The sequence below is a fragment of the Cervus canadensis genome, chromosome 4 (genome assembly GCF_019320065.1).
Source record: "Cervus canadensis isolate Bull #8, Minnesota chromosome 4, ASM1932006v1, whole genome shotgun sequence".
NCBI lineage: Eukaryota > Metazoa > Chordata > Mammalia > Artiodactyla > Cervidae > Cervus > Cervus canadensis.
Genome location: NC_057389.1, coordinates 54,776,526 through 54,803,977, shown reverse-complemented (window position 1 = coordinate 54,803,977; position 27,452 = coordinate 54,776,526). Strand labels below are relative to the sequence as shown.

The 27,452-nt window shown below is 40.9% G+C and overlaps 1 protein-coding gene across 6 annotated transcripts in view; it reads left to right on the top strand.

Moving 5' to 3' along the window:
- The window catches only part of ARHGAP26 (Rho GTPase activating protein 26), a 466,314-nt gene that overhangs the window by 227,014 nt on the left and 211,848 nt on the right, over positions 1-27,452 (top strand). For all 6 annotated transcript variants that reach the window (XM_043465131.1, XM_043465127.1, XM_043465128.1 and 3 more), the window contains exon 12: positions 20,725-20,761. In XM_043465131.1, coding sequence (XP_043321066.1) covers positions 20,725-20,761 — 37 coding nt within the window. The remainder of the gene's footprint in view (positions 1-20,724; positions 20,762-27,452) is intronic.

Below are 27,452 nucleotides of genomic sequence, written 5' to 3'. Positions count from 1 at the left end.
AAAGTTGTGTTTGTCCTTGATGTCTGAGGCTGATCCTCCTTGCTACTCAATGGTAAATCAGGCTCAGAGATACTAATCCTTTGTTTCTATTGTTTTGAAAATGGTCAAATATGGAAAATAATCAAAACCATAAGGAGGAAAATGAATATCACTCATCTCTCTCACAGAGAATAGGGGCTAATTTTTCATTTGTGCTTTCATCCTTTTTTTCTATTATAAACAAAATGGATCACTTTATACATATTGTATTATTGGTAGGATTTTCACTTAATTTATTATATTTTTATCATATGTACTAGTTTAGTCATGAATTTTAGTGTTAACAATTGAAAATCCACCAAACAGTGACTTAAAAGAAATGGGAGATGTTTAGGCATTAAGACATAGGGTGGACAGTATGGGACAGAGAGGTGACTCTGAGAAGCCTTCAGGAACCCAGATTTTTTTCTATATTTATGCTCCTTTATCCTTAGGGTGTAAGCTTTTGTCTTCCTTGTCACCTCATGATTGCAAGATGATTGCTGCACCTCCTTGCCTTGTGTCTGGGGATCAGGCAGGGAGAAGGAGAGAAGAAGGAAAGAAGCGTTAATATGTGTGAGAGGAACAGAAGGTTCCCAGAAATCCGCAGTTTGCATCTACTTGTTTCTCCTTGGCTGGACCTGACTCACATTCCTGCCTAAAAGAATGGTGTTGTTTTCAGCTGAATGAGGTTTTGCTTCTACATAATCAGGGGGTCAGTTCTTAAGGAAGACAAAGGAAGATGGACATTCTATAGACAACTAGCAGTGCCTGTCATACCTTATTTCTAGGTATATTATTTCTCAGCCAAAAGTTCTTGGGTGACTTACAAACTCCTTGATGATATTAAGAAAATCATGTGCATTCGCCTCAGAAAAATGTGTAAATAAATAACATTTCACATATAATATCAGGGAGTTTTATATATTCACTAGAATCCCTCTTTGGGCTACTGTCTATGATTCTCTCCTTACCATAGATTCATACAAGTACCATACTTGATAAACACATGGATCCATTTTTGAAACTTGCTCTTCAATGAAGACTGTCAGTTTATACTTCTATAATTCACATATTGCAGTATCTATTCCCCTGAGCCCACATCTATACTAATACCATCTTAAATTTTTTTTAAAATTTTTTTCAAAAGATAAGCAATAATATCATTGTTACAATTTCAGTTTATTTTCTGTCAAGTTTAAATATTTTCCATGTTTATTGAATACTTGTTCTCCTTTTGTGAATAGTTTATCCTTTGTCCCATTTGTTTTTCTATTTACCTTTCTCTTATTGATTATAAGAGCTTTTTATATATTAAGGCCTCAAGCTATTTTATGCATTTTATCATTGCTTGAATGCATCCCATTCTAAGGTAAATATATTCTGGAGACTTGGTTTGGCATCAAAATGGAGTAAAATGGGGATCTACCTTCATTTTTTTCCCTTCAAATTATTATCTCACAAGCCTTTATTTCTGAACTGATGTGAAATGCTCCAAGACAGTTTAAGAAAGGCAGCAGTGATTTTTAAGCACACGGAATATGTAAAGTTTAGTTGCCATAGAAGAAATCAGATAAGTTGCCATGCTTTAAGTCACCCTGTTTTTTTCCATGGCTGACGGGCTTCCAGGAGTGAGAAGGTTATATTCTGTGCCTGGGCCTGCTGCTCACTGCTTAACCTTGGTGTAAGCAAAGCTGTAAATGAGCAGTTTGATACTTAAACTGCTGATGGACAGATGGCAGTTTGCTCTTCCCAGGTTTAAAACGTTCTCTAAATACTAAAATCTTTTGTAATTTCCTGACTTCTTTCAGTGATTTGATTGGCACTTTCTAAGTTAATGTAAACTGAGTCTAGGATGTGCATTAACAGCATTTTCCGTGGCTTTGATTCATAAGGTCATTCATCAAATGTTTTTTAATGCCAGCTATGTACAAGGCCCTCTGGGATCTACAAAGATAAATCTGTTGCTTTTCCTTTATTTCAGAGTGAAAGTGATGCATGTGAGGTGTAAACACAGGTCTTTGAAATAGAAGAGATGATTTTAGACAAGGGAGTTGAAGACAGCTTAGGAGAGCAGGCACATATAAGTAGGGCTTTGAGGGCTATACATAGGCAGAGATGGATAGGAAGCCTTTCTTTGCCAGAAATACAGGAACAAGGTTTCTTAGACAGAATAGCCTGTGGCAGGCGTAGGAAATAGCCAGTCACTGAGTGTAGCTTGGACGTGGGGTTAGGGAAGAGAAAGCAGGAAGTAAGAAATGCTGGGGCTAGCTTGCCAGAGGCCTGGGACAGAAATTTGGACATTGTACAGTCAGGGAGTGATTTGACCACAAAGATTTTGAAGCAGAAGTGATTTCAGAGCTTTGGCCACATGAAGGATGTATTGGCAAGGGGAAGGGCAAAAGTCAAACCAGTTTGAACCAGTTTGAAGTCATTACAAGTAGGAGGAACTAACTCCTCAAAAGTAGTCTTGGGACTGAAAAGGAAGGAATAGATATGATCATCACTTTGAAAATAGAATATAGTTATCGTCACCTGTTGAGATGTGGGAGCATTTTTAGGTTTTAGATCCAAGTTACTGAGATTAAAGTGATGCCATTAACCAAGACAGTGGTTATTAACTACTGTGTGTGCTGGGCACTGTGCCAGCTGCTTCCCTGCTGATGTCTCATCCCTCAATTTGTGTGGAATAATCTCTATATTGCAGAGGGGAGATTTGAGCCATAGAGAGGTGTCACAACTAGAAAGGAGCAGAGTTGCTGTGTGAAAATAGGTCTGTGTATTCTTTTTCATATTAAATGACCTTGTGTCAGTCAACTGAAAACAAGTTCTCATTTAGCTGCCTATTCACAAGTTTTAAGGTGTTACTCCTCTCATTGTCTCAAGAAACCTTTCTTGGTGGTGAGAAGAGAAATGGATGCTGGGTTTGAGGTTCAGGGAAATTCCCAAGTGGAGATGACTGACACGTAGTAAAAAATGGAGATGTGCTCCTCACAAAGCAGGGGCGAGGTTGAGATTGCATGTTTAGAGGTGGGGAGCCATCTGCATAGAGTCATTTGTTGAAGCTGCAGAAATGGATGAAATTTCCAGGTGTTGTGTGTGGAAGGAGAGTGTGATAAAGAGAGCTAAGGAAGGAGCTTTGGGAATTTTTAGAGTAAGCCAAGGAATTCTCAAATATACTGCTGGCGGAGTGTAAGTTGGAAAATCCATCCAAAACCTAGTATGGCTGAACGTGCACATACCCTCCAGTGATCTGTGTTGAAATGACTCGGCCCTGCTGTCGTAGCGCAAAAGTAATCACGGGCCATCTGTGATTGAGCAGAGCTGTTTTCAAAATATCTTTACTTACACGGGACCAACTGGATGTGACCCACCGGCTGTGGTTTACTGATGCTGTTGCCAAGAAACACACATGAGTACGAAAGGAGACACGTAAAAGGTTGTTCATTGCAGTGTGGTTTGTAATAGTGAAAAAATGAGAATAACCTATATTGTTACAGACATATATACAGTGGACTAGTAATAGCATAATTTATTGTGGATAGAATGAATGAACTTGATCCGCATGTATTAATGTGGATAAATCTTACTAATGTCATAGTAAGTGAAGAAGCAATTTGCGAGATCAGATATATGTATATATGGTATAAGCTATCTATGTACATTTTAAAAACTTAAAAGTGTTGTCTGTAAACCTGTGCATATGTAGTAGAAGTATTAAAACATGGAATGATACACACCATCTTTGGGGTACAAGGAGAAAGGGGTAGAGATAAGGTTAAGGGACTGTGATATTCAGTTTCTTTGATATCTCAGAAACAAATTTAGAAAACTGCTAATATCTATAAAATCTGCATCATGACTTAAATCATTTTTTTTGTACTTTTATGCTCAAAATATTTCATGTGTATGTATGTGTATGTACATACAATTGATCCCTGTTATTCACAGATTCTGTATTTGTGAATTCACCTACTTGCTGAAATTTCCTTGTACCTCGAAATCCACATTCGTGGTGCTTTCACAGTCATTTGTACATGTGTACAGAGCAGAGAAAAACTTCAGTTGCTCAATACACATGTTCCCAGCTGAGGGTGGACAAGGTGACCCTCTGGCTTCTTTCAGTCATCATACCATAAATAAGTATTCTTTTTGCTGTTTAGTACATTTAATATTGTAGCATATTTTGTGTTTTTGTGCTCTTTGCTGTTGATTTTGCTGCACAGTGCTGAAGGCGCTGACTACTGTTCCTAAGCATGGGAAGGCTCTGGTGTGCCTTATTGAGCAAACAAGTGTTAGGTGAGCTTCGTTCAGGCATCAGTTACAGTGCTGTACTGTGAGTTCAATGGTAATGAATTAGTGGTATATGTTAGATAAGGTATCTTGAAACAGAAACACATAAAACAGGGTTATATATTGATCAGTTGATGAAAATATTGTCACCAGAGGCTTGTAGAAATTTAACCCTGTATTTTCTCTATGATCACTGGTTCGGTGTTTGTGGTGACTTTAAAAAACATAATTACTGTGAATAATGAGAATCGACTGTGTGTAAATATATATGTATCAGTATGTTTTATATTTATGATTACTTTGTATTTGTGATGATTTTATACTTGTTTATAATATTTATGTGTAAATACTTCCCTCCCCCCCGCCAAGTTAAAGAAGATTAGCACAGGGTAGAAGAACCTGCAGTGTTGCCTGTGGAGCAGGGCTGGAAGGGTTCAGAAGAGATGAATTTTTAAAGGACACAGGCTATCAAGTGCCTACTAACCATATCAAGTGCTGTAGGAAAGGGCCCAGAAGCAGCCTTTGGTTTGTGTGTTTACCTGCCATGCTCTTAAATTCAGATCAGAAGTAAAGCGTGTCCTAATCTCCTCTGTCCGCCACTCTGGGGAGGGGACCAGGTGAGCCTAGCCATCCCAGTTGACTTTGGCAGCTGCTGTGCTCATGACCAGCTCTGTGTGCAGCGTGCTTGGCTTTCTCTGCGAGAAGCAGCAAGAGAATCTTGGGTTGGGCACTTTGTGCTTTTGATGGGAACACTAATAACAACCTCTTTCTTCCTGGTCAGTTTTAAACCATATTGTTCAGTAAGCTAAGCTGTCCTTTGATCAGCAACCTTCCAACCCTGCCTCCTTTTCCTTTTCAGTCCTTAGTCCCTGTTCCTCTAAACTTCCAGGACCTCATTCTTAATTGTCAGCAAATCCCAATTTAGCAGGTTGCTGATAAGATGTAAGGTGGCTCCCCTTCCGTTGTAATGGGAAATCCTTAAAGAGAGTGGAGTGTTGACATGAGCCCTTCAGGCCAAAGAAGTTTACTTTTGATGGTGGTGTGTTAAAAATGTGAAGTAGTAATAGTAAGGGAGTTGAATTTTTTTAAGCAGCTCTGTTTATAGCCCCTCTTTGATGGACTAGGAAATTAAGTCCAGAGAGAGGGAGAGGCCGGATCAGGGTCACACAGAAAGTCAGTGGCTGGTCAAGACCACTCTACTTGTCAGCTTCAGGCTCCCTGACTATTCAGATCACAGCTGTGTGGTTAGCTGTATACCCTGAATGTTAGTCTTGAGCATGTATGTAGGTCTTTACAAACTTCAGCATTCTTATGCCCTGTCCTGAGCTGGGGGTACAGAGCATGTATTAGTTTTCTAACAATGTACAGACTCCCAAAAGTGATGTGGATCAATTTTACATGATAGCTTTCTGGGGGTGGGGAAAAGGGGAGTGAAGTGTGTTAGGGCTCCTTGTCCTAAATTTGTATTTTAAACCAGCGAGTTCCAAATCTAGGCTGTGACTCAGAAGCAGCTGTAAATTATGTTTACAAACTAGGGAAATTAATTCAAGATGAAACATAAACATAAAAACTAAAACTATAAACCTTCCAAAAGAAAGCATAGGACAAAATCTTTGCAGTCTGAGTTTAGCATTGGTTTCTTAATGAGATACAGAAAGCAATAGCCCTACCCAAAAATGAAAATTTTGACTTAATTAAAATTAAAAACATGTGCTTATCAAAAAGCACCATTGAGAAAGTCAATTGGCAAGCCACAGTAGGGGAGAAAATATTTGCAAAACATGCATCTGACAAAGGACTTATGTCCAGAATGTAGAGACAGCTCATAAAACTCAATAATAAAAAGAACAGTTCATTTAAAAGATGGCGGAAAGACTTGAAGAAACACCTCATGAAGGAGGGTTAAGAATGTCTAGTAAGCATAAGAAAAAAATACTCAACACCACTAGTCACCAGCGAAATGCATCTTAAAACCATGGTGAGATACTACTACCCAGCTACCAAAATGGCTAAAATTAAAAGTCTGACAATACCACATGTTGATGAGTATGTGGAGCACTTAGAACTTTCATATATTATTGGTGGGATTGTAAATGAACATTGGTTCAAGATCTCGGCAGTTTCTTATTTAACAACAAATAAAAAAGCCTGCCTCATAACCCAGCAGTTCCACCCTGAGATATATACACAAGAGAAAATGAAGAGGTAGGTCTTCAAAAAGATTTACGCAAAGACATTCAGAGCAACTTTATTTATAATAGCCAAAGGGGGAGAACAGCCTAGATGTCTATAAACAGGAGAGTCAATCAACAGCAATATAGTCAAATAATAAAATATTATTCAACAGTGAAAAAGTCAGAGTATTAATTCAGGCCACAATGTGAATGAATCTCGCAAATTGTATGTTGAGTGAAATGGGCAGCCATAGAGAGTATGGTCAGTATGGTGCCATTTGTATGATGTTTTCTGAACAGGCAAAGCTAATGGTGAGAGCAAATGAAAACTTAGCACAGTGGGTGTGCATGGGTATGTGTGTTTTGTGTCTGTGGTTTGACGGTAAAATGGAGAGACCTGAGAGAACTGTCTGAAGTGATGGAAAAGTCTCTTATCTTGATATGGGTTCAGGACACCTTCATGCATGACTTTGTCACAACTCCCTTAAGAATTGTGCATTTCCAATCCCTATCAAGCTACCAACGGTATTTTTCACAGAACTAGAACAAAAAATTTCACAATTTGTATGGAAATACAAAAAACCTCGAATAGCCAAAGTAATCTTGAGAAAGAAGAATGGAACTGGAGGAATCAACCTGCCTGACTTCAGACTCTACTACAAAGCCACAGTCATCAAGACAGTATGGTACTGGCACAAAGACAGAAACATAGATCAATGGAACAGAATAGAAAGCCCAGAGATAAATCCACGAACCTATGGACACCTTATCTTCGACAAAGGAGGCAAGGATATACAATGGAAAAAAGACAACCTCTTTAACAAGTGGTGCTGGGATAACTGGTCAACCACTTGTAAAAGAATGAAACTAGAACACTTTCTAACACCATACACAAAAATAAACTCAAAATGGATTAAAGATCTAAATGTAAGACCAGAAACTATAAAACTCCTAGAGGAGAACATAGGCAAAACACTCTCCGACATAAATCACAGCAAGATCCTCTATGACCCACCTCCCAGAATATTGGAAATAAAAGCAAAACTAAACAAATGGGACCTAATGAAACTTAAAAGCTTTTGCACTACAAAGGAAACTATAAGTAAGGTGAAAAGACAGCCCTCAGATTGGGAGAAAATAATAGCAAATGAAGAAACAGACAAAGGATTAATCTCAAAAATATACAAGCAACTCCTGCAGCTCAATTCCAGAAAAATAAATGACCCAATCAAAAAATGGGCCAAGAACTAAACAGACATTTCTCCAAAGAAGACATACAGATGGCTAACAAACACATGAAAAGATGCTCAACATCACTCATTATCAGAGAAATGCAAATCAAAACCACAATGAGGTACCATTACACGCCAGTCAGGATGGCTGCTATCCAAAAGTCTACAAGCAATAAATGCTGGAGAGGGTGTGGAGAAAAGGGAACCCTCTTACACTGTTGGTGGGAATGCAAACTGGGTACAGCCACTATGGAGAACAGTGTGGAGATTCCTTTAAAAACTGGAAATAGAACTGCCATATGACCCAGCAATCCCACTTCTGGGCATACACACAGGAAACCAGATCTGAAAGAGACACGTGCACCCCAATGTTCATCGCAGCACTGTTTATAATAGCCAGGACATGGAAGCAACCTAGATGCCCATCAGCAGACGAATGGATAAGGAAGCTGTGGTACATATACACCATGGAATATTACTCAGCTGTTAAAAAGAATTCATTTGAATCAGTTCTAATGAGATGGATGAAACTGGAGCCCATTATACAGAGTGAAGTAAGCCAGAAAGATAAAGACATTACAGTATACTAACACATATATATGGAATTTAGAAAGATGGTAACGATAACCCTATATGCAAAACAGAAAAAGAGACACAGAAGTACAGAACAGACTTTTGGACTCTGTGGGAGAAGGTGAGGGTGGGATGTTTCGAAAGAACAGTATGTATATTATCTAGGGTGAAACAGATCACCAGCCCAGGTTGGATGCATGAGACAAGTGCCCGGGCCTGGTGCACTGGAAAGACCCAGAGGAATCGGGTGGAGAGGGAGGTGGGAGGGGAGATCGGAATGGGGAATACGTGTAAATCTATGGCTGATTCATATCAATGTATTATAAAACCAACTGAAAAAAATAAAAAAAAAAGAATTGTGCATTTCACTGTGGGTAACTTTTGCCTTAAAATACTGGTAATATTGAACCTTAGTGAGTGATAAGCTTACCAACGTGTTTAGAAGGGAAGACCTGATATCTGCAACTTATTTTAAAATTTATTAAAGAAGTAAGCTGTGTTGGTGGATGAGAGAGTTGGCTAGATATGTGATAAGGCATATGTAACAATATGTTAACACCTGAGGAATGGAGGTCATTTTCCAAGGTCCCACCCTTACCCTTTACCACCATTGCTGTGGGGGAAGCGCTATGGAATCTTGATAAACCTCCTCCCTTTCACACTGTGTGGAGTTGAGGAAAGGCTCAACTTAGTAACTTTTAGCCTCTGTAGAACCAGAAAGAATTCTATTGGGTTGCCCAAAGTGTTCATTTTGGTTTTTCCATAAGCTCTTACAGAAAACTCTGAATGAACGTTTTGGCCAACCCAATAGAATCTACTTTTCTTTGCAAACCTCATTCCATTCATTGGAGATTGTCGGAAAATACAGAGATTCCTCATGTTTAGAGTTAGGAATCCTCTGTCTACCAGCTTCAGAGTAAGGAAGTCAGAGTGGCTATTCCCAGAACTCCTTGCTGCATACCCATGAGTTGGCATCAGGATTATTCCTATAAATTTAGGAGAGGTCCTGCATCTAAGGGAGCTTGGTTTTGAGTCAGTCATCTGTCTGGAAATGCGGTACTCCGACCCCGCAGTTGTCTGAGGCAAAGAAAGAAGTCACCTGTGTCTATGTCAGATAAATTCACCTCTTGCCTCACAAAGATGCATTGTGCAGATTAATGAGCTCAGTATAAAAGCCACTTGCTTAAGTCCTCTGAAGAACAGAGGGCTGGAAGGTGAAAGGAGTGGGTTCTGTCCAGTGTCTCACCCTCTGGCTGTCCTTCCTCCTGGGCAGGGCCCTGCTCTGGCAGCAGGACGTCACACGCTCCCACTTTGGGATCATGTATACGGGACCAAGGAGTTTGTCATCTGCAGTTTTCCAAAGTACAAAAGAACAAGGTTCCCTCTAATGCTGATGGTGCTGTGTCACTATTTCTGAAGACAGAGAGAAAGAGAAGAGCTGGGAGAGAGAGGAACACAGAAAGACCTCCTCTGTTTAAAGACCACTGTCTTTGGAGAATGGGGAGATGATCCTCCCTCTCCCCACAGAGAAGCGAGGCTGATGGACTAATGGGTTCACGCCCTTTTAAGTGTTAAATGAGCATGGAGCCAGGAAATTTTAAAGCCAGAAGACTCCTCACATTATGAGCCAGCCACATCCTACATACCTGTCAGCTCACACGCCATCTGTTTAACTGTCGTGCATTTGATATCAAGTGAGCTTGTGTGCTTTCTGTTGCCTTTAAAAATTTCCTGAAACATTTTTCCGACTTGTACATTACTTAGATTTCTTTTTTCCTCTTTTGTGTTCAGTTTTTGTTTACATTGGCTGTGACTCCAATCTTGGGTTGAAAGCTAGGGAAGTTGCTTATAGGGGTTTTCAGGATTTCTGAATATGAAATGCAAGGAAATTGCATAATATTGCAGAGTTTCCTCTTCTTGTTGCTTGCTTGTTACCCCAAATATAGTAGTTCCTTCTAGAAGCTTAAAGGAATTTGGCAGGTCTTACCCACTGATGGTCTATTGTGGTCTTGAGAGTCAGTGTTACCCTGATTTGAGGTTGAATTTTTTTCTTGAGGTCAAGCAACAAAGCTTCCTGAATTATAACTATGACAACAGTGTTTATATAACATGCAAATCAAAGTTCTGTGGCGGAGGGGAAGCACCCACTGACAACACTCAGTGTTAATAGTCCCAGACTACATTTTGCTCATGAAGCTGGTTGAAGTAGTTAGCTTATCCCTCCACTGGCTATCTGGCTGGACCCTGCCACCTATATACTCCAGGAGGAGCTGTTTCACCTTTTCCTGAAATTCTGTTGGCTTCATTTGTGATTTCTGACAGGGAAGGGTAGTAAATGCCAGCAACACTCAAAGTGGGAAGTGCTGCTTTAAGAATAATCGCTCATCAAGGTCATTATGACCGGCTCCTGACCCACTGAGGAAGACTCAGACAAGAGAATGTGGATCCCGTGTTTTAAGCTCCTGTCCCTCAGTCAGGGGTGATTTCTTGGACTGTATATATGCCTAGCCCTGTGTTAGAAGCCGGGTGATCCCCCATGGAAGGGTAAGGCAAAACTAGCCATTGGGGAGTTATTTGGAGATGAGAAATAATGAAAAATGCTAAGTTGTATCCTGAAGCATTAAATTCTATAGAGTAGCCTGTTCGAGCAGTGAGAGATCAGAGAGAGGATATAGGAGGGAGGTCTGCAGCCGTTAAGTAAGGTAGGAATTCTTCATGAAGGTAGAAGAAAGGGAAATGACATTTTTGAGCACTTTCAGGCACCGTGAAACTACTTCTAATTCTCCCATTACTCCTATAGATGTTATTACTTAGCTGTACTTTAAGAAAAAAACAGTCTCAAATGTTAAATAACCATCTGAAGGCCCACAGCCAGAAAGGCCCATGGAACCAGGCCTTTATGCCAAGTCTCCAGGGCGCAGAGCCCATTCTGTCCAGCACTCCACTTTGCCTCAACCACCTCCATTTCCCCTTGTTCTGGATTTCATCCAGTTCTGTACAGGTGAAAGGATGGGCTAACGATAATGAATGAGGCTGACTGTATTAGCCCAGGAATGCCCAGGGTTGCCTTCTGGATGAAACGGGGTTTAGTCTGATGTATGGGAATGACATTCAGCCAGCCCTCCCTACTTCAGTGGACCAAGGAGAGCTTCTAACTGCCAGTTATTTTTGTCCAGTTGAAATCTACTTTCCTGGAACTCCACCCTGACTTTCATCTCTATTCAGAGCAGTAAGTCTTCCCCTTCTTGGACATGATAGCCCTTCGAGTATTTGAAGGACCAGTATTGTGATGTTTTGAAGTTTGTTCTCTAGCCAGAGCTGTGGTTTAGGGCAACACATTTTCCAGGAGCAGTGTGTCAGATAGATTAGAGCAGAGAGAGGAGGCAGCAAGACCAGGGAGAAGGCGAGTGTTGAGATCCAAATGAGAAGACACAGCCTGACCTTGAGCAGTGAAGGAGAAGTGGGATGAGGGATAGAGTCAGGATGCAGGACAGTGATAAATCCTTTCACTGTCTGGATATGTGAAGTAGAAGGAAAGAGAAGGAAGGGGGAAAATCAAGGATGAATGAGTTTACTTTCCCTCTCTATTGTGTTGCGTATTTTTCTTTGTTCTTCATTTAAGAGTTCCCTATAAAGCTTAATTAGGCTTTTCTCTCGTTAGCTTTTTTTTTTTTTTTTTTTTTGTTAGAACTCTTGGCTGCAAGCAATAGAAACACAATTAAAAAAAAAAAAAGAATCTTGCTGGTTCACTCATGGAAAGAGCAGGGATGACAGTGAGCTGCATTCTCAGTAGCTCAGGTAGTGCCCTTAGAGTCTGGTCTCCCTCCATGTCCTCACTCCACTTTCCTTCGGCCTGTACTCAATCTTTGTGTCTGTGGTGGCAGAGTCAGCTACAGAAGCTCCAAGCAAGTGTCCTGTCCCAACAAGGCCTCATTCCCTCTGGTGTAATAAAGAAGTTTAAACACAAATCCTGTCAACTGCATTTGGCCTGGAGAGAATCACATGCACACTGGGATGCCAGGTCTGGATCCTCTGGCCACACCCAAAGATGGAATTAGGCTCAGCCCCCCACCCCCCGCCTCCTGCCCCAAACAGCAAGGACTTGGTGGTGGGCTAGCTCCCAAGGAAAATGAGGGCAGAATCCCTGGACATAGAAAGCATGGGTACTGAGCAGATGTTCTGAGTACTTTGCTTCCCCTGTGGTGTTCCTGAGGAACTGTACAAGAGATAAGCCCTTTTAGAGCCTTTAGTTCAAGCAGCAGACGATGCTTGAATTAATGGAACAGAAGGTATGTTTTTCTGTTCATCATCATTGTCATAGTCGTGTTGAAGAGCAGGTGGTCACTTTTGGTCACCAGTGAGCTGGTGTGCTGCTAAGCAAGTCTACAGGAGTCAAAGACTATTCAACTAACTTTGGGAGCATGGCCATTTAGTCACTTGTGCTGGGCCATTTTCCAAGAGAGTGCCTTCCTCCTAAGGCGCCTCTGTTGCATGGGGGAGGGAGCCTCGGTACCTTGAACTACAATAACCCCTTCCTGGTGACGCCACAGACTAGCATTAGCAGCATTTGTGGTCAATTGTTGGGTGTAGAGCTAGCATTCATCAGTGTGCTATAGAAAATTAATGACTTTGTGAAGGGTTTTGACAGCCTGAAGTTAAGCCAAGTAAGATAAATCTGCCTTATATTGTCTCATAATAAGACCTGAATTGTATATTTCTCTTTCTCTCTAAGGTAAAGTGAATTTGCCAGGTGTTGAGAAGAATGAGGCATACTCACCTGGCAATGATAGATCTGGCTTACTTTCTGTCTGGTTGATCCATCAATGCATTGTCCTTGTTGCTTCAACTTGGAGATTGTTTAAAAATTTACATCTCTTTTATTCCTCTACTCACAAACATTCATCCAATCAATATTGAGTGGCCTACTATATTCCAGTTACTAAACCTCTTTGCATGTAAGAGGGCAAGAGCAGGGTCTTCATGTTTGTTTAGGAACAGGTCACGGGGAAGAGCCATCAGACATGTGTTTATTGGTTTCACTTTTGAAAGAGCCTCCCTAAAACAGCAGATGCAATACTGGTAGCAGTGGAAAGGGCAAGCCAGAGGAGGCGCTGCCAGGTGAGAATTAGGAAAGCTGCAGCCATTTTACTTCCTTCTCTGGTCGCCTTCTGCCACTCAGGCTGTGGTGACAAGAGGCATGTTCTAATGGGAGAAGGAGGAACCAATAGTAGCTCCCCAGCTCTGGCACCTCGAGTTGAGACATATCCTCATTTATTCCAAGCTCTTTAAACTGATTTTATCCCCACAGACTGAAGATTCAAACAATTCATTTTTTTCCATTATACTTTATGGTGGGATATTGAATATAGCTCCCTGTGCTATACAGTGTCGGACCTTGTTGTTTTTCTTTTATATATAGCAGTTTGTATCTGCTAATCCCAAGCTCTCAACTTATCCCCTTCACCTCCTTTCCCCTTTGGTAACTGTATGTTTGTTCTCTGTATCTTGAATCTGTTTCTCTTCTGTAAAGCAGTTAATTTGTGTCATATTTTAGGTTCCAGGCATATGTGATATCACATGCTATTTGTCTTTCTCTTTATGACTTACTTCACTTAGTATGATAATCTCTAAATGGATCTAGATGTTGCTGCAAATGCCATTATTTCATTCTTTTTTATGGCTGAATAATATTCCATTGTATATATGTACCACATCTTATCCTTTCACTGGTCAGTGGACTTTAGATTGCTTCCATGTCTTGGCTATTGTAAATAGTGCTGTTGTGAACTTGGGGTGCATATATCATTTCAAATTAGAGTTTTCTCTAGATATATGCCCAGGAATGGGATTGCTAGCTCATATGGCAGCTCTATTTTTAGTTGCTGAAGAAACCTCCATACTATTTTCCATAGTGGCTGCACCAATTTACATTCTTACCAACATGTAGAAGGGTTCCCTTTTCTCCACACCCTTCCCAGCATTTGTTATTTGTAGATGTTTTTAAATGATGGCTGTTCTGACTGGTGTGAGGTGGTAACTCACTGTGGTTTTGATTTGCATTTCTCTAGTAACTAGCAGTAATGAGCGTCTTTTCATGTGCCTTCTTGTTGTTCAGTCCCTCAGTCACTTCCGACTCTGTGATCCCATGAACTGCAGCACGCCAGGCCTCCCTTGTCCTTCACCATCTCCAGGAGCTTGCTCAAACTCATGTACTTTGAGTCGGTGATGCCATTCAACCATCTCATCCTCTGTCGTCCCCTTCTCCTGCCATCAATCTTTTCCAGCATCAGGGTCTTTTCTATTGAGTCTGCTCTTGGCATCAGGTGGCCAAAGTATGTCTTCTTTGGAGAAATGTCTATTTCTCTTCTTTTCTAAATGTCTTCTGCCCATTTTTCAGTTGGGTTGGTTTTTTGTTGTAGTTGTTACGGAATTGTATGAACTGTCTGTATATTTTGTAAATTAAGCCCTTGTCAGTTGTGAATATCTTCTCCCATAGGTTGTCTCTCTGTTTTGTTAATGGTTTCCTTTGTTGTGCAAGCTTGTAAGTTTGGCACACTGACTCAATGGGTATGAGTTTGAGCAAATGGCAGGAGATGGTGAAGGACAGGGAAGCCTGGCATGCTGCAGTCCATAGGGTTGCAAAGAATCAGACATGACTTAGTGACTGAAAAATAAGTTTGATTAGGTCCCATTTATTTATTTTTGCTTTTATTTCTTTTGCCTTGGAAGGCTGACCTATGAAAACATTTTTATGAGAAAAGAAGGTCTACTTGATGCAACAATTCATGTCCATTATTGGTTGGTGGTGCACACATGAGGGGTGTCTTCCTAGTAACTTCTCGTGGGTGTTACTGACAGCCCCTATGTTAAGCCTGTTTGAATTCAGATGTGGTGCTCTTCTCACGGATCTGTCCACCACACCATCCTGGGCCCCGCTGCCGGTTCTCTGTGCTGTTAGCTTTTGTGAAGGATGTTTTTTGAGCATCACAAAGTGTCTCCAGCTGGTTGTGGTTTTCAGTTACTGCCGTACTTGTAGTAATTGGAAGTTTATAGAATTACTGTTATGTTTAAATTGGGTGGAAATTCTGTTCTTACATAATGGTTGTGTTGTTGCCATTTTAATTACTGCTTAGCTTCTTTTGAGTTCTTTGTTGATTGCCAAACTTGTTTTTCCATTGGAATGGGTGGAGGAGTTGTATGAAGTTGTGATTGAATACAAATCTAGACTAGAAAGCTCTCCCACTTGTTGGCCTTTGTAACTTTTGGAAACTTATTTAATCTACATGATGGTATAAAGTGGAGGAAGTAGTAGTACCCCATAAGCTTGAAGATGAAATAAAATGATTCATGTAAATGCTGAGTGTGGTGCCTGGCACATAATTGGTGGTGAATAAGTGTGGTGGGTAGTTACTTTTATGTTTAACTGATATTTTAAAAAACATTGACAACTATTGCTCTGCAAGTTGACTTTAGATGGTCTCGTTTCCTTTAGTCCTTTAATTAGTTTCACTTGTTTAAATTGCATGGCTAATGAGGTCACTGTCACCGTATCCCTCAAACCACAGACCTGTGCTTAGCCATTTATCCCATAGAGGATAAGTCTGAAGAGAAGGAAAGGGGAGGGGTGGTGATAGTGGTGAAAGGCCATCTTTACAGAATGCTCTATGGGCCATAGAATTTGTATTCTACCCTCTATGTTAAATGTTGTCTATCTATTGTCTTATTTAATTTTCACAGTGACCCTAAGAGACAGGGAATATTAATGTCCCTCTTTTAGACTAGGTAAGACTGAGGTTTAGAGATGTGAAGTGATTGAACTCTATAGCTGGTAACTGGTAGAGCTGGACTTTGAACCTATGCACCATATGAGCATAAATCTGTCACCCCTGACAGTTTAAAAGAGCAATCCCTAGTGATGGTGGATCCATTGTGTCTCACAGAAAGGAGGGACAAAAATTGTCTCTGATGGTGTAGAGCCAGCTTGGGCAATATTTTGGAGTATGGGCAGGTAGTTCTGTTTTGTATTTCTCCACATGGACGCGTAAGAGGAACAGCTAGGTGGGAGGGGTTTAGATGTTCCAAGCTACTTGGAAGAGACCTGAGAATGACAAAGCTTAAATGTGAGTTCACATGCAGCTGAGATAGGAACAACAGTTTTAAGTGAATTTTCCCATGAACCTATTTCTCCAGTACTTTCCTTTTGTGCAGATTTTGATCCAAAATGTGATGTGGCCAAGTGTTAATGCAGCTGTGTGTCAGAGGGAAAAGTGAGATTGCTTTGGCTAATTCTTGCTTTACTTATGCCTTTAATTTATAAGTTAAAAGATTTCTGTGCTTTCTTGGTAAGGCCTGGATAATGGTGATAAAGGACAGCCGTGAAAAAATTCTGGGAACCCAAATAACTCTGCTCTCTTAATTCTCTAGGGACACGTAAATTGAATTGGCTCATCAGTGAACAGAACTGATTGCAAAATCACATCTTAGTGCAATAGGAGCATATGAAGGCTTTCCTCACCCTCCTTTGATTTCATTAAATTGTACTCTCATTGTAGCTTCTGGGTGAGGTCTCACAGAATTGCAGTATCCTGTGATTTGTATCAAAGACCTACTTTCCTGCCCTGGTGTTTATCTTCAGAATTGAGCCCTGTGGTTCAAAGAATATGAAGTGTTACTTCTGGGTTAGATGCCAGCTGGTCACATGGGTTAGTGGTGAATGCTTCAGTCTGGAATCAAAAGGCAATTCCCAGTTTCATTTTCTGACTCATGGCAAATTCTTTATGCCAGTGACTCACCTTCCCTAGCTGCCCATGACATCTCATCATGTTTATCATCATCATCATCATCATCATTATCATCATGTCTTATGTATCACGTGGTTAGTTATTAAGAGTTTGGGCTTTGGAGAAAGACTGTAGGAGTTCTGTCTGGATTCTGCCCAATTCTAGCTGCCTAACCTTGAGCAAGTGACCTAACCTCTCTAATGCCTCAGTTTTCTCATCTATATGTCAGGAATAATTAGGTTGGTGTGAGGACTAAACAAGATAATGCATTTTAGAGTGCTCAGAGTGGTGTCTGACACGTGATAAGTCTTTTGTCATCATCCTTTGGTTTAATCCATTATTGCTATTGTAATTATTTTATAATGAGTCTCAGGTGGACCCTCATAACATAAAGTAAATCTGTAGTTTGTATTCTCTAGAAGTGTACACTTGAAAACAAATATTCAGTGATATGGATATTTAACAAATCCTCATGTACAGAGTTCAGCTGAAACTAGTGCATCCCTGAATGAAAGTACTATAGAAAGCCAGAGGGCCAAAAGAGACTTGATTATGGGGGCCAGGTTTTAGAGCACTCTGGCTAAGCAGGATGGATGGACTTTAGCTTAAGCTGGGTTGTTGTGTTCGTGTGTTGAGTGATTCATTCTTCCTTGGAGTCATAACTCAGGAATTGTTGAGTGACTCATGTCACCTTGAATTGGTCCTGGAGAGTTGAGTTCTATCCTTTTAAGATACAGTCTCTTAGAGACTTACTTGAAGGCACACAAACCGGAGATAACTCTACTAATCAATCTTAAGGCAGAAGCCACTGCCAAAGGGACCTTTTAGTTGGGGAAATTGCCCTTGTCTCTGAACCTCAGTCTGGCATTAGTGGGCAACTGTGAGATCTCACGGTTTTCCCAGAACAGACTGAGCATTTCTGAAGGGGTGAATTGCATGCCCTTTGCTTCTGCCAGAATGGAAGGTATTTATAAACCATAGACTACTATTACAGCTTGGTAGTTGTGTGCATTTGCCACTGCCTAGAAAAGTAAAGGACAATTGGAACCTCTCTGCAGCAGCAAGATAGACCGGTATACCACCTTCCAGCTCTCTGTTCTTGGATAAACTATGTAACCTCTCTGGCCTCCAGTTCCACATCCATAAGATGCAAACAACACTAGTGCCTAACCCACAAGGTGGTTAAAAAGATTTGATGATGTCACGCATGGAACTTGGTAAGTGCCAGTGAACAAAGCCATTTCCCCTTAGCACTGTTCCCATACCACCATCCAGCCTGTGTGATGATGAGGCTGCTTCCCTACCCAGGCCTGCCTTGTCGGGCCATGTAGTCATGCCGTTCTGGCAGGCATGGTTTGTTAGCTTCATTTCAAACTCATTCTCTTTGGCTCATTTACCCAACCCAGACAGAGATTAATGGCCTGGCCTCAGAGCACCGGGCGGCACATGTTCCTGGCACCTTTGGCTTATTGATCGCGCCTCTGCAGTTTGGGGAATACCTCAGTGTTCTAGGCAGGGGCCTCCTGAGCCCTAGGAGACATTTAAAGGAAAGTAATTTGGTGCAAATTCACCTCCCAATTAAGGAGGGCTGAAAGCTCTGTTTTATTTTACTATTCCTTCTGGATTTTGCCAGTTAGAAACAGGAGCAGGATCCTCTGGACTAGGAATGAAGTGAGCAGGGATGGCCGGAAGAAGTACTTGCCCAAGTATGGTCTCTTCCCCTGTGCTTGCCTTAGCTACCTGTGCCATTGTAGTGCATGCCGTTGACTGTGGGTCGCTGGTCTGACCTATACCCATTTGGCTCTGCAGGATTGTGTTTCTGCTTCTCTCTTTGTCCCATTCTTATCTCCTCTGGTCTGATGCCTTTTCATTCATCAGACAGTGGTGCTTGAAATGTAGAAATCCCTTTTATCCTCATCTTTCTGGCTTTCAGTATGTGCCTATTTTTGTACAGTCTTTGAGAAATGAATAATAACCATAAGATGGGAGATTTGTCAAATTATCTGTTTGATCATTCGAAGACCTTCTTGGCTGACTTCTTCAGGTTATAGATGGGGCAGCTGAGATGCAGAGTGGGTGAGAGACTTATCCAGTGACACAAGGCAACTGGGGGCCATGTTGGAATTATTGCTTAGCTCTTGACAAGCAGTATCAGTAAGTATCAGTCTCACGGATACTTACTAGCGGATAAGAAGCCCCCTTAGGATATCATGGCTCCCTTTTCAGAGTTGCTTGGCTCTGTTTCTCTAAGGGTTAAATAAGTGGTTCTCAACCAACAGTGGCCATTACAGTCACTGGGAATATCCTTTTTTTTTTTTTTTAAGTTATCACCAACTTCATCCTATGCCTTTTCATATCTATAAGGATCATAAGCACCAAAGAAAGATTTTGGAGCTATGATTTTTTTTTTCTAAATCAGAAGCTTTATCATCTTAATAATGTCAGCATATCAGGGATTGGCAAACCCTGGCCTGCAGGCCAAATCCAACTGGCTACCTGTTTTTTGTAGCCCACGAGCTCAACATGGTATTTACAAGTGAATATTTGCCATTGACTCAGTGATAGGAAACACTTTGAAATCTATTTAAGCTAAATGCTATCCTCCCTCTATAAAAATTCTGTTTTTCTCATTAGTCTTATCTGTATTTCAGAATGTTATACTACTGAGAAAAGATACTCCAAGTGGTTGTGATGGCCACTCTTACAGTTGAGAACCAGCTGTACAACCCCTGGAAGAACCAAGCCAAGCATCCCCCAAAAAGCCAGCCATGGAACAAGAAGATTGATTTTCACCTGCTAGGAATATTATACCTGTATTTTCAAAACTTACTCTATTTGAATTTTGTCAGGAAAAAATTATGAAAATTTGTGGTCTCTCTTGTTTTTCAAGTCCCGGTATAATCACGGGTTCGGTTTTTGCCTCTTAGCTTGCAAAGCCTGAAATACTTACCATCTAGTCCTTTACAAGAAAAAGCTTGCCAACTCTTCCATTGTGTCATTGTCTGTTTTATGTTGGGACACATTCCCTTTTATGATTTGTATAAATCATTTAAGAATTTTTTTGTTGTAAAAGTAGTATGTTCTCCTTATAACATTTAAATTCACAGTAAAAAGTTGTTGGTCCCATTCCCCAGTGTTAACACTTAACAGTTTGTAATGTATCTTTGTCCGGACTTTGCCATGTACTAGCTGTGAGACCTCAGTTAACCTCTCTAGCCTCAAATTCTCCATCTGTGTATCAGTGATATTAACAGTTCCTACCCAACAGAATTGTTGCGTAGATAATTTGAGATAATTTATGTGACTTGCTTAGTGCCATTGCCTGCTGTGCAGTTAATGCCTAATGATTTGTAACTAATTAATTTTTTTCTCCCTTTTAGTTTATATACACATATTTTTTTTTAAAGGAAGTATGTGACTTTTTTGTTAAACAGTAAAGCTCCAGAGGTGATTCTATAATGTGCACACACTTAAGAACAGCTGAAGTAAATATTAGGAAGTAAGTAATAATAGAAGGAATTTCCATTTGGGGGCCAGAAATTGCCTTCCATTTTCTAGCACACACTAGGCAAAAGGAGAAGGTAATGGTTTTCTATAGTGAACCTGTTGGGTGGTATAAAATGCTCAGAAGTAAATGTTATTTCTGTTTTCCAGGTCTACAACTCAAACAAAGACAGCCAGAGCGAAGGGAGTAAGTATGTTGCTTGGATACTTTTCCTGCAGCTGGGTGTGGGCCTTTCCCTGGTGAAATTGCCATTCTGGGGAAGAACCACCAGGAGGTGCTGTGGGCACATTGGGTTGGCCCCATTCCCCCAGTGCTTCTGCCCTAATGTACCATGTCAGGATGGTCAATGAGTCTGATGGGCATGGCTGTGATGACATCTTGCACTGTATAACCCTTCACACTGTGCAAAGAATTTTTATGTACATTATCTCAGTTAATCCTGTGTTGTCTTAAGAATGTAGCTCCAGTCACCACTTAAAAGTCACTTAATCCAATAATACCCAGCTCCCCCAGCGCCCTGTCCTGTGGGAAGCCAGAATTGACTTTGCCTCCCACACAGTCTCACTCAGAGGCCTGAAGAGGCAAGAACCATCTTAGTGATCACTTAGTAACTAACTCTGTGTTCCTTGTTGCTGCTCTGGAGAGTTATGAGTGGAGACGGTGAACTCTGTAATAATATTCCGTTTTGATGGGAGTGACCCTGGGCGGCCTCTGTAGCATTATACAGCACGTTTTCCCTGCCACTGGCTCTGAGTACTCTGGTTAATTGTGGTTTCCAAGGGCACCTGTAACCTTGTAAAGATGATGGGATTAAAATGGAACTGCTTTTGCTAAGTGTTTGGGCTGATTATCTCCTTGGTACATAGGGGAAAAAACAAATTCCTTCCACGTTGCTACCAGAGTACAAAGGAAATTCTGTCCCCTTGCCTCAGAATCGCTTTTGTAAAATCCATTTGGGAAAAGGTTCCAAGGTAGCCCTCCCATGAATTCTACTTTTGTCAAAAAAGTCAGTAAGACAGTGCCTCTTCTTGTGGACAAAAGGATGAGCCATTTAATGTGTGTGTGAAATCCATTATGGAGCAGAGATTTTCCTTCTTTCATTCTTTCCAAAATACAGATTTTATCAGAAGTTTTAAATAAAATATTAAGTAATTTGGAATGGTTGCTGTTGGTAAGTTCAGAGGCCTTAGGGGAGGAAAACTATTTTTTTGTTGTTTCTTTTTTCCCCTCAGGAATTGAGCAAGGGAAAATTTTTTTCAAGTAAATATTCAAAGAAACAAGTCATTTTTCCCCCCTCTGTATCAGGTGGGATTGCTTTAGAATATCTGAAATCAGCTCTGGCTAACTTGTCCTAAAATAGCAATAGCAAAAACAATATTAAATAATGAAGGAATATAGAAATCTTCAAGGTAATTCAAAGTAAGGTAGAAAGAGCTAAAGAACCAAGGCTTGAAAGCCGACAGTTCTGGAGACCTGAGAACCAACGAGAAAGGGTCCTCTGGATGATACTTGCAGGATCATAAAGCCCTTACAATTTTTCAGTCCTTGCCTCACTCTTCTGAAGGTCTAGATTGCCAGGAAAGATAGCATCAAGCTTTGGCCCACCCAGAGGATAACAATGCACCTTGACCGATGGTTTCAAAAGTGCTCATAAAATGAGAGCATGGTGGTTTACCTGCAGGGAGATCAGCGAACTCCCGGGACATGAGAGGGTAGATGCCCTGCAGGCTGAAATAGCAGATGCCCACCCCACGCCCCAGCCCACAGTGCATGTCTGTTATAAAGGACCCAGAACTGTGGGGGTTGAGACGCATATGAATGGAGAACCACCCCCGCCCTCACCTCCAGAACAGAAGCTTGCCTGTAACTTTTGACCTTACGAATCTGCGTGTCTCTCCTTGAGATAAGTGCCAATAGATACGAAAGATGACTAGGATTCTGCTGGTGGGCATGCCAGCTGGTTGTACCATTCTGTAAGGCCTTTAGGGCATAGGTACCAGAAACCTTTAAAAAGTAAACATCCTTTGATTGATGTGTACACACTGTTGTATTTAAAATGGGCAACCAACAAGAGCCTACTTTATAGCACAGGGAACTCTGCTCAATATTATGTAACAACCTAAATGGTAAAAGAATTTGAAAAAGAATTCAAACATCTCCTGCACTGGCAGGCGGGTTCTTTACCAGTAGCACCACCTAGGAAGCCCAAAGAATATACGCTGAAAAAGAATGGACACATGTATATGTATAACTTAATCACTTTACTGTAAACCTCAGTACTATACTATGCACTGTACTCCCCAGGTACACAGTTTACTGTATAAACTAATACAGCATTGTTAATCAACTATGTGCTGTGCTATGCTTAGTCACTCGGTCGTGTCTGACTCTTTGTTACCCCATGGACTGTAACCTGCCAGGCTCCTCTGTCCATGGAAATTCTCCAGGCAAGAATGCTGGAGTGGGTTGCCATGCCCTCCTCCAGGGGATCTTCCTAACCCAGGGATCGAACCCAGGTCTCCCACATTGCAGGCGGATTCTTTACCATTTGAGCCACCAGAGAAGCCCTATACTCCAATATAAAATAAGTTAAAAAGAAAAACTCCCAAAGTATTAATAATTAAAAAAAAAAAAAAGTAAATATCGCTCGACCTAGTGATTTGTCCTAAAGAATAGACTGGAGTACAAAGATGTTTCTGTAAAAAAAAAAAAAAGTTCACCAGAGCATTGATAATAATAGGTGAAAGAACTGGAGAAAATCCAAATGTTCAGTAGGAAGTTTATTAAAAGTATCATAGAATGCTCTGTAGCCTTTAAAAAGAATGAGAGACCATATGTAAAATAGATAGCCAATGGGAATTTGCTGTATGGTTCAGGAAACTCAGACAGGGCTCTGTATCAACCTAGAAGGGTAGAATGGGGAGGGAAATGGGAGGGAGGTTCAAAAGGGAGGGCATATATGTATACCTATGACTGATTCATGTTGAGGTTTGACAGAAAACAACAGAATTCTATAAAGCAATTATCATTCAATAGAAAAATAAATTTTAAAACGCACTTAAAACCAAAAAAAGAAAAAGAATGAGAGAGATCTTGATATATTTGCAGAAGCAGTGTCCCCCATATACTGTTCATTGAGCTTTTTAAAATTCAGATCGTGGAACAGTGCATTTATTAAAATAAATTATTTGACTTGTCTAGATATATTGATTGGAGAAGGCAATGTCACCCCACTCCAGTACTCTTGCCTGGAAAATCTCATGGACGGAGAAGCCTGGAAGGCTGCAGTCCATGAGGTCGCTAAGAGTCGGACACGACTGAGTGACTTGACTTTCACTTTTCACTTTCCTGCATTGGAGAAGGAAATGGCAACCCACTCCAGTGTTCTTGCCTGGAGAATCCCAGGGACGGGGGAGCCTTGTGGGCTGCCGTCTATGGCGTCGCACAGAGTCGGACACGACTGAAGTGCCTTAGCGGCAGTTTAGCAGTAGCAGCAGATATATTGATAGAAAAAGTCTGGAAATACATTTATCAGCAAGCTGTTACTCGGGATAGAGGATGCTGCTGCTGCTGCTAAGTCGCTTCAGTCATGTCCAACTCTGTGCGACCCCGTAGATGGCAGCCCACCAGGCTCCGCCGTCCCTGGGATTCTCCAGGCAAGAACGCTGGAGTGGGTTGCCATTTCCTTCTCCAGTGCATGAGAGTGAAAAGTGAAAGTGAAGTCACTCAGTCATGTCTGACTCTTCGTGACCCCATGGACTGCAGCCTTCCAGGCTTCTCCGTCCATGAGATTTTCCAGGCAAGAGTACTGGAGTGGGTTGCCATTGCCTTCTCCACAGGATAGAGGATAGATTACCACAAGACACTGACCTTTTACTTTAAATATTCTTTAGACTTTGAATTGTCGACAGAGGGTATGTGTTTTATGATAATAGCTATTAATAGGTAGCATTTATCAACTGCTTACAGTGTTTCACCGTGTTTTATGCACATTAGTTTATTTGATGCTCACAGTGCTGAGTGAAGTAGGTGCTCTTGACCTACTTTGTAGATTAGGAAGTTGAGGTTGGTAAACTCAGGAGATGTAATTTAATCTGAGTGCTGTCTGACTCTAATGTCTTTGCTGTTGACGACAAAAGATTTTCTACCTCCCTAGGAAAAGGGCAATGCAGAAAGTTCCATTTTGGGAAACAGACACACTTGAACATTTCGCTTTTGGCATCCTGTTACCTACCCACAGGGCACAGAGAGTTGGCTGCCTCAAGTCTCTGATGATTCTTCAGTTGCTTACCCTTTCATTTAGGAAGTGGGAGAGAAAAAGATGTTAAACATATTGACCACTTTTCCAGGAGCACTTTTCACAGAAACTGTTTTTCCTAGGGTATTGCTATCCTAAGAGATGTTCTGTTCTTTAATTTTCAAACTGGCAAAACCAGAGGAGTGTTCTGGACTGGTGCTTCCTCCTGTCCTCTGACATTAGGATCCCCTTTTCCCATCACACAGGCCTTGGCTTTGCCTCGCCTCGCCTCCCTTCCAGAGCGCTGTCCCTTTCTTATTCCTCCTGGCAGTAATTTGCAGCTTCACTGCACACCCACCATAGCTCTCATCGCCACAAGAAGCACTATTGCCCAGCGTCTAGTTGTTCTGCAACTGTTTATAGGACCATCAAAACTTTTTTAAAGGAAAGAAGTCAGTCTGACAGGAGTTTAAGAGCTGGACATCGTGCTTTTCACCTCTAATAGCCAACTTCCAAATGTCTAGCATTTTCCTTTCTAGAAAATATTTTGGTGGGAGTTTGAGTGCCAACATTTTTATCACAGAACCAGAATGTTTGAAAAGACAGATTGCAAAAGGGAATTCCTCTGGGGACAGTGCTGAATTTGTTGCTTTTTCTCTTGAAGTTTCTCTCAGGGCTTACTGTGTCTGTGGGGTATAAGACAGGGCCATACATAATGTCTGGCAGCTGCTGGTATTTTCCAAGTGGCCCGGTGCCAGGGAGAGGTTGCCAGGAGACAAATATATGCACCTTTCTTTGCAGAGCCTTTCCCCCCTCCTCTTTCTTCTCTATTTGGATCTCAGGTACAGAGAGAATGATTTAATCATTCTCCCCGATTTGTCATACGTGGTCATCCCAGCCCCTCCCGCCCTCCCTCCCTTCATGTGTTCGTTCATTCACTCATTCCCTTGGAATTCTTTTCCCGCCTCCTATTCCTGTCCTCCCTCACACTGTTCTAATGTATGTCTCTAAAGTGTACCCTTGGGCAGTTAGTCTCTTACCTACCCGTGTTTTAAGTTTTACCAAAGTTTCCTGTGTTCTTTTTCCTGCTGTGCTCCCTCAGTGTTGTGTTGGGAGCCGTTCATGGTCCTCTGTGTACTCACAGTGGCTTCTGTCTGCTGCATGCTCCGCAGTGTGTGACTGTGCGGAGATGCCCTCCACCTGTGCGTCCTCCCACTCCTCATCAACATTACCAGTACCACAGTGAACGTCTTCGTACAGGTCCCCTTGTGGGAGAATCTCCTTGGGGTTTACCCTCCGGGAGAGTTGCTGGTCAGTCAACTCTCGTTGTTGTTGAGAGGGTCAGTTGTTGTGTACACGGGTCAGTACACACCCGTGTGTGTACTTGGTTTGAAGGAAGGCTCTCACCTTTGTGACCTAGAGTAGCCTGTTCACAGTTCCCCCAGCCCAATGTGACGATTTCCTCATTCCTGCCAGCTATTTTATATTCAGCTTTGTAATTTTTTTTGCCAATCTAATAGATATAAAATGGTAGCTCATTGTTGTCTTAATTTGTACTTCTCTGATAATTGATGAGTTTACTGGGTGTCCTCTTCTGCTTTTTGCCTGTTTGTGTCCTTTGCCCATTTTTCTATTGCAGTTACCATTTTCTATTGATGATTTATAAAATGCCTTCTATATTCCAGATATTAATTCCTTGCTGTAGATTTTAAATATATCTTCGTATTTTGCCATCTGACATTTGATATTATGTGTGATATCTTCCCTTGAGTGTAAAGCTTTACTTTTTATAAATTCAATTTTTTTTTTTTTGCCTCTGGTTTGTGATTTTCAAGTTGTGTTTTGAAAAAGGCCTTCCTGACCATGTTGCAAAGATGTGCACTTACACCTACATTTTCTTTTATTGGCTTCGTGATTTTGTCTTTCAAAATCACTTAGGTTTCTAACCCAGTTGATATCTATTGTTGTATATGGTGTTTCATAAGGATTCAATTTTGTTTTAAAAAGCCAGTTTTCCCAACAACATGTGTGAAGCTATCTGTTCTCTCCCTCTTTTACTTGTGATACCAGCTTTCTTGTGTATTATGTTTGCATATCTGAGCTCTGTCTCTGAGCTCTTTATTTCCTTGGTCTGCTCTGTCTGTCCTTGTGCTAATACCTCTCTGGTTTTAATATGATGACTTTGAGGCAAGTCTTAATATCTGGTAGTTTAAGTCTCCTCTCTTTGCTTTTCAACGGTTTACTTAGCTGATTGTGGACCTTTATCCTTCTATATAAATTATAGCATAAATTTGATAATTTCCTCAAAAATTTGAGATTTTCATTTGGAATTGCATTGAAGTGTACAGGTTGATTGGCAGGAAATTGACACCTAAAAATAATATTAATAATGGTTTACTCCTCAATGTCGTTTCTTACAGTATGCTTTACAAGTAACAAATACTTTTTTAAATTGAAAAATTTTTTATTGAAGAATAGTTGATTTACATTACTATGTTAATTTCAGGTGTATAGCAAAGTGATTCAGTTTTATATATATGTATAAAAGTGATATATATATATAAGTGATATATATATACACACACACACAGTCTTTTTCAGATTCTTTAGGTTATAACTAAATACTGAATATAGTTCCCT